The sequence below is a fragment of the Pinus tabuliformis genome, chromosome 1_1, assembly GCF_031772625.1.
Source record: "Pinus tabuliformis cultivar Carrire ecotype Pingquan chromosome 1_1, CPIR1, whole genome shotgun sequence".
Classification (NCBI taxonomy): Eukaryota; Viridiplantae; Streptophyta; class Pinopsida; order Pinales; family Pinaceae; genus Pinus; species Pinus tabuliformis.
In genome coordinates, this window is record NC_142297.1 from 350,085,283 (window position 1) to 350,091,670 (window position 6,388).

General features: G+C 33.0%; 1 protein-coding gene across 1 annotated transcript; it reads left to right on the plus strand.

Moving 5' to 3' along the window:
• The first annotated feature begins 1,541 nt into the window (after window positions 1-1,541).
• Window positions 1,542-3,838, plus strand: LOC149213024 (cypmaclein-like). The gene is made up of 4 exons (XM_089391936.1): window positions 1,542-1,792; window positions 1,931-1,975; window positions 2,097-2,139; window positions 3,144-3,838. The coding sequence occupies exons 1-4, from the start codon at window positions 1,733-1,735 to the stop codon at window positions 3,323-3,325; spliced, it is 330 nt and encodes a 109-aa protein (XP_089248062.1). The 5' UTR covers window positions 1,542-1,732; the 3' UTR covers window positions 3,326-3,838.
• Window positions 3,839-6,388: the final 2,550 nt, after the last annotated feature.

The window sequence follows — 6,388 nt, forward strand, 5'->3', positions numbered from 1 at the left end:
ATTTTGGTGAAAAATCAAGCACCTTGAAGGTTATCAAGAAAATCATCGATGGGAGGAAGTGGGTATCTATTTTTTGTGATGATTTTGTTTAATTCCCTACAAACAATACAAAAACACCAAGTTCCATTTTCTTATGCACGAACAAAATTGTGATGCACATGGAGAATTATTCCGATTAATGAAACTTTTACTTAACAATTTTTCAATTTTCCTTCTAATTTAATCACCTTGTAGTTTTGAAGTGCAATACAAAATTAACACCCTAATAAGAAGATTGATTGTATTATTAATTGTTTGTTGTAGACCAAGTGTTCTTGGTTCTTGAAATACATGTGAACAAGTTTGCAAAATTTGATTAAGATGACCTATAAGGTTAGCTCAATTAGTCGAGACTCACTTGTTAAAGCAGCTTTGCTATTAAGAGGTCATAGTTTCAATTTTTCTATTGAAAGGTCATGGTTCAATTTTCTGGACATTGTCATGAGCCTTCAGGGTCAAGCTTCGTGGAGCCTGCATGAAGTGATCCCTTTGGGTAGATCTACCTATTACAAATTGATTGATTTTGATGTGCTTATGATTATAACACAACTTTTATTATCTTCTTTTGAGTGGTCACGGTTCAATTTTTGTTATTGAGAGATCACGGTTCAATTTTTGAGAGGTCACGGTTCAATTTTTGTTATTGAGAGATCACAGTTCAATTTTCTTGACACTATCCAGAGTCACGTTCCATTGAGCAGGCAGGAGAAAGTGATCCCTTTAGATAAATCTACCAAATACAAATTAAGATAAATCTACCTGATACAAAATTGATTTTAATATCTATTAGAAGATTCATTTTTTTATGTGATTATGATTATAACGCCATTTTGATTTTGATGTGATTATGATTATAGCGCAATCTTTATTATCTTCCTTTGTATATTTTATATTTGTATATTCTACGGCAAACGCTATCAGCCGGCTGCAGAGTGGAAGGCTGGAAGCCACTTTACGTGTCCATCACGGATGTTGGGATCCTAATATGTTTATTGAAGAGATTGTTTTTAAGGCCACCGTCATACCGAAACCAGGATTAGTTCGGCACCAACTCAAATGAAAACTTGACATCAAGCCTGAGCGGCTCCTTCCCAGGGCACACAAGTTTAGATTTTGACATAAGCCCTGTTCGGCTCCATTCCCGAAGAAATACAACTCGAATGAAAACATGACATCAACCCTCCATTCCCAAGACATAGTGATTAGATTTTCACTGCAAAGGTTTTGTGGAGTTTGGAACTTTCTAAGGAAAATCTAGTGTAGTGGTTGTGTGGCAATGGCCTGGTCTCAACTTGCAATGCACAGTAGAGTTCCAACTTCAATAAACAGTAAACTTTATAAAATTCTATCTCATGGTTGTCGTACAGAGTCTGCAAGTCCCTTTCTCCCTTGCCATGTAACGTGTTAGTGTAGTAGTCAAATCCAAGCCAACTACTAGAAAATAAATAAATGGAGTTAGGGTAAGAGCCAGCTGCATAAAATCCTGTAGTTAAGGAAAGGAGCACAATAAATATGTATTACTCACCTCCTATACATAGTGAGCGTTATCTTCTTCCTATAAATTGAGGACATCCCATGCATTGCACTGCATACAGAGAAGGAGACCTACATATACAACAAGCTTATTAAAGTCTTGTGACTCAATAATTATTCTTTACTCTGTTTATACTCCATTTGGGTGTCAGCAGCTCCCATGGCTTATCTAAGCAGGTTGTTAGTCTTATATCTGGTCATAATGATACTCGTTCGTCAGGTAATAAGTCGTCTTCTGCAACTATTGAGTTGCCATTTAAGTGTACATGTCACCAATATAAGTTTATGTTCTTTCATGGAATTAATATTTTGCCTGTTTTTCAGAGTTCTCTAATTAATTGATGAATTGTTGAAACAGATGTATGTAGAACCTGCTAAGATTGGAGCTTCAACAGAAATTGGGGTAAGTGCATATGTGTACTGCCATTGAAGTTTAACTATCTATATTCATGAATAAACATTGAAGTTTCAGTTTCACATATATTGAACTGATGAAATTGAGCTCTCCTTTCCTCTGGTTCCAGCTGCCAAGAAACAGGATGAACAGGAACCTTCTGCAGAACATAGGTATATGCTCTCAAAGTATTGTATTATTAATTAGAATTTTAATCAGAATAGTTTTGTGTCTTTTTAGTTTATATATATATGTTTTTAATTCAAGTTTATATGTGTTAATGATCATTTTATATTTATTGTAAATTTTAAAAATATACTGAAATTTGAAAATCATGTGTCAATTGTTTAACCTCTTTCCTGACTGTCAAATTTGGGAATATTAGAAAATGTATAATCAACATCAGTTCAGCTTGTATTATCATGTGGTGTTTAAATTTTTCTTGTGAATTCAGGATGCAATTTTACCATTATATTCGTTCATTGTTAAATAGCTTTTAGCTTTTTAAAATTGAAGTTCATCTCTGCCCCTTGTTTTGGTCCATCCAAAGCTCAAATAACTTTTATTTGATATTAATTTTTCTTTTTTTAAGTTTCAACTTTGGTATCTTTTGTCTGTTACTGACAGCATAAGTTTTTCTTCGTTGCTGCTACTGTCATTGTTTTAACTTTCTTTGAATTTTTGTGTGTAAATTCAAGCTGGTTCTTATGAATGCAAAGCGTATTTTCTACATCATGAGTTGATATTTAATTGTAATTAATTCAAAGTTCTACTTTGGTATCCTTTGTTTGTTGCTGCTCTGAATATTTTTATTAAGTTCAAGTTGGTTCTTATGAATGCAAGGCTCATTCTCTACCTCATCAGTTGATATTTAATTTTCTTTAATTCAAATCTCGACTTGGACATCATTTGTTTGTTGCTGCTGCTGTCATTGCTTCAACTTCCTTTGAATATTTTTTTTTTTAATTTAAACTGGTTCTTATAAATACAAGCCTCATTCTCTATATCGTTAGTTGATTTTTTATTTTCTTTAATTCAAGTCTCAACTTTGTAATCTTTTGTTCGTTGGTGCTGCTGTTATTGCTCTAACTTTATCTGTTAATTTAAGCTATTTATTATATACGAAAAGCTCATTTTTTACATCACTTGTGGTACTCATTTGAATTGTTTGGTGAAGACTGCAAGGTAGCATGTGGAGGAAGATGCAAAGAAGCATCTCTCCATGACCGATGTTTAAGAGCTTGTGGTACATGCTGTGCCAAATGCAACTGTGTTCCTCCTGGTACATATGGAAACAAAAACCTCTGCCCCTGCTACGCCAACATGAAAACACATGGCAACCAGCTCAAGTGCCCTTGACTATGATATACAGAACATTATTATACTTGTTGGGTTGTCCAGCTTTGGATCATAGTGACTACTTATTAGGATAAGCATATAAACAGGATGCAGTTGTTACTTTTTTATCAATGTCCAGACTATATGTATTTTGTGATAAAATAAATACTTAGTTGTGTTGATACTATAACAACATTGAAAATAGCAGCTTGAAAAGCTTAGATTGTGATGCTCTTCTTTCTTTAAAAAAGGAGAGAAAACCAGTTGTAAATATTATCCAAGAAATTCGAAGCTCTAGTATCAAAATTTCCATTGTACTGTAAGTTGTAACCAAGCTTTCAGACAACCCCAAGTACTGAATGCTGTGACATGATGAGCAATATAATCGTTATGATATTGTTTGGTTCCCATTGTCCAAAGCGTGGGGGACCAAGTTTTCAGTGTCAAGGCGATGCTTGTCAAGTGTCGATGTAAAATACTGTCAACAGCTAACTTCTTACTTGAAGAGCAGTATATCAAATGATTGTCATATTATTTTGGCCTCGGTAATCTTATTTCAAGAAATGGATTTTAGTATATCATCATATTATTTTTGACCTCAGTAAATCTTATTTCAAGAAATGGATTTTAGTATATTAAATTATGTGATATTATTTTTTCTGAGAGCATATTAGTTTACTTCAATTATTTTATTTTTTCTGAAAGCATATTAGTTGAATGAAATAAATTTTTTGTTTAGCGAGAAAATTAATTTTAAGTTATTGAAATTGTATAATTTAAATATTTAAAAAAATATATGTTGAATTTATTTTTATATTTAAAAATATAATTTAAACAATTAAATATTAATCTTCACTAATTTTTTTAAAAATATAGTTTAAACAATTAAAAGTTGGATTTTTATCAAAACAATTGTTAATAAATTCTAAAAATAAATCACCCACATTATGATTATTATTGGTGACATACATTATGAGTTAGTTGTTTCAATCGCGTTGTCGCAATTTCTTTTTCACCTCATTTGCCTATATAATGAACTTCTTGTACAGTGAAATATTTGGCAACACAGAGTCCACAAGAAGTGGATCTTGTCCTCCACTTCCCTCGTGGGTGGGTGGTATCTTTTTAAGCTCTTGGAACACACCCTTATATGCTTGTAGAAACTCTTCTCATTGATGTTTTTGTTCCTTAGTGCACCCTATGACAACTTTTAGCTGTCATGGACTCTTCTATGAACTAATTTTCCTTAAAAATAACAAAATATACTTCTTAATAGAATTGATCAACCTTTTGGCCTAGTTGGCACTTATATCTTTTACTTTCCCTCGTGCACATTGATGATGAAGGGTTTTTAATCCTTGATGAGGTGGTATTCATTGGCTCCATATATGAAGATTTTATCTTACATGTACATATAAGGACTCCAAATAAAACTCCACATATATATATACAACTTGAGTGGGACTAATGGTTAAGAGCGTGCGATTCCTCCTAAGATGTCATAGGTTCAAAACTAGAGGGGGGAGAGTATGTATGCCTTCGTAGACTTAGCAGTCAAATCACGGCCCGAAGGTGGGTTTCTTGTCCCACAAACAAGGGGTCTCATGCACCAATTTGGTGTGCTTGGCTGTGACCTTAAAATTGGATAATAATAATAATAATTTATCAAGTGGAACTACATCCAATTCTATTTCATCAATAAAATCAACACTAATAGCAAATTTGATTCCACTCTATTTGTTTAACTTTATATTTTCTTCCTTGTTGATCTTTCCCAAGGGATATGGGCTAGGATGACAATGGATATCTAGTCATACTGTCTTGACCAAATCTACTACTATATGATTCACCTATAATAGTGAGTCAAATAAAGCATCAGTTTTCTTCTTTTTGACTTGTATCTTTATATGCAAGATTCTAGTCATCTCCTTATTTTCTTGTTGTTGAAGCTTACTTAAATTCACCCCCATATGCACCGATGCACACACAATCTTCTCATCCATGTCTAAGCTACTTTCCAATTGACTACTCAAATTTGTGGCCATGATATCTCTCTTCTTATTTGGGTTCATCATTTCTAGGTTCTTTCTTAAGCTCCCTCTCTAGTTCTTTCTAATCCCATAATCTGTCGTTTGATCTGACCTCTACATTAGAACTTCCATATTCTCTAAATAGCCGAAGATTATTGCTTAGGGCCACCATGAGGAGGCTGAAGTTATGGTTTATATCTACAACTTTTTGTTTCCTACCATGCAAACCTCTCCTCATGACGGCCTCCATCTTGGCAATATCTATCTTCAATTCCCTCCAACTATCACATAACCTAGATACACCAAATATTGTTGTGCAAACTCACTCCTTGAGATTTTCTAGTAATTGGAGCTTCTTTAATGTCTCTAACACCTGCGTCAAATGTGTGATGTGCTCCTCCCAAGTACGAAGTGGCAGTGTTGGGAACACATTTTCCTTATGGTTTTTGACATTTTAGTTTGATTTATTAAATTGGAACATTGTTGGCTAAATTTTTTTCATGTCAAACATCGATGGCAAACTATTTATATTATTGTTGGCAAATATCTACGACTATGTATTTATAATATTGTTGGCAATAGAAATAAGTTAGTATATAAATAAAAATAGAAGACATTTTAGTTAATTGAAAAGTTATTTGAGAAGTAATAATGTAGTTTTTATATTAAACTCGAAAAGAATCACAATTTTAATTTTCAATCACCAAGTTGTATATTAGAGAATTGGTGGTATTTCTTTAGTTACAAGGAAGATAGTTTTCACCCATTAACCCACTCACCCACTAAGATCGAAGCCAATTTACTTTATTTGAATGGTAAGAATGAAAGTAAGTAGAGGTGCAAAATACACTTCATATGATAATCCATGAGAGAGGAATGCGTAGAGAAAAAAAAAAACATTTGCAAACAAATGAAATAGACAAAGAACCATTAAGACCATGATCTTTTTTGGAAACCCTTTTTATGAGGAAAAACCCATTCTCTAAAGCACACTCAATGTATTATTTAACAACTAAATGATTACAATACAATATACATGTTCTCAAAAAGATTG

Bases quoted from the DNA above. Each gene is read 5' to 3' on its own strand.
- LOC149213024 (XM_089391936.1), top strand. From the start codon at position 1,733: ATGGCTTATCTAAGCAGGTTGTTAGTCTTATATCTGGTCATAATGATA. The intron at 1,793-1,930 runs GTAATAAGTCGT...TTGTTGAAACAG, and splicing joins TAATGATACTCGTTCGTCAG to ATGTATGTAGAACCTGCTAA. The intron at 1,976-2,096 runs GTAAGTGCATAT...CTCTGGTTCCAG, and splicing joins GAGCTTCAACAGAAATTGGG to CTGCCAAGAAACAGGATGAA.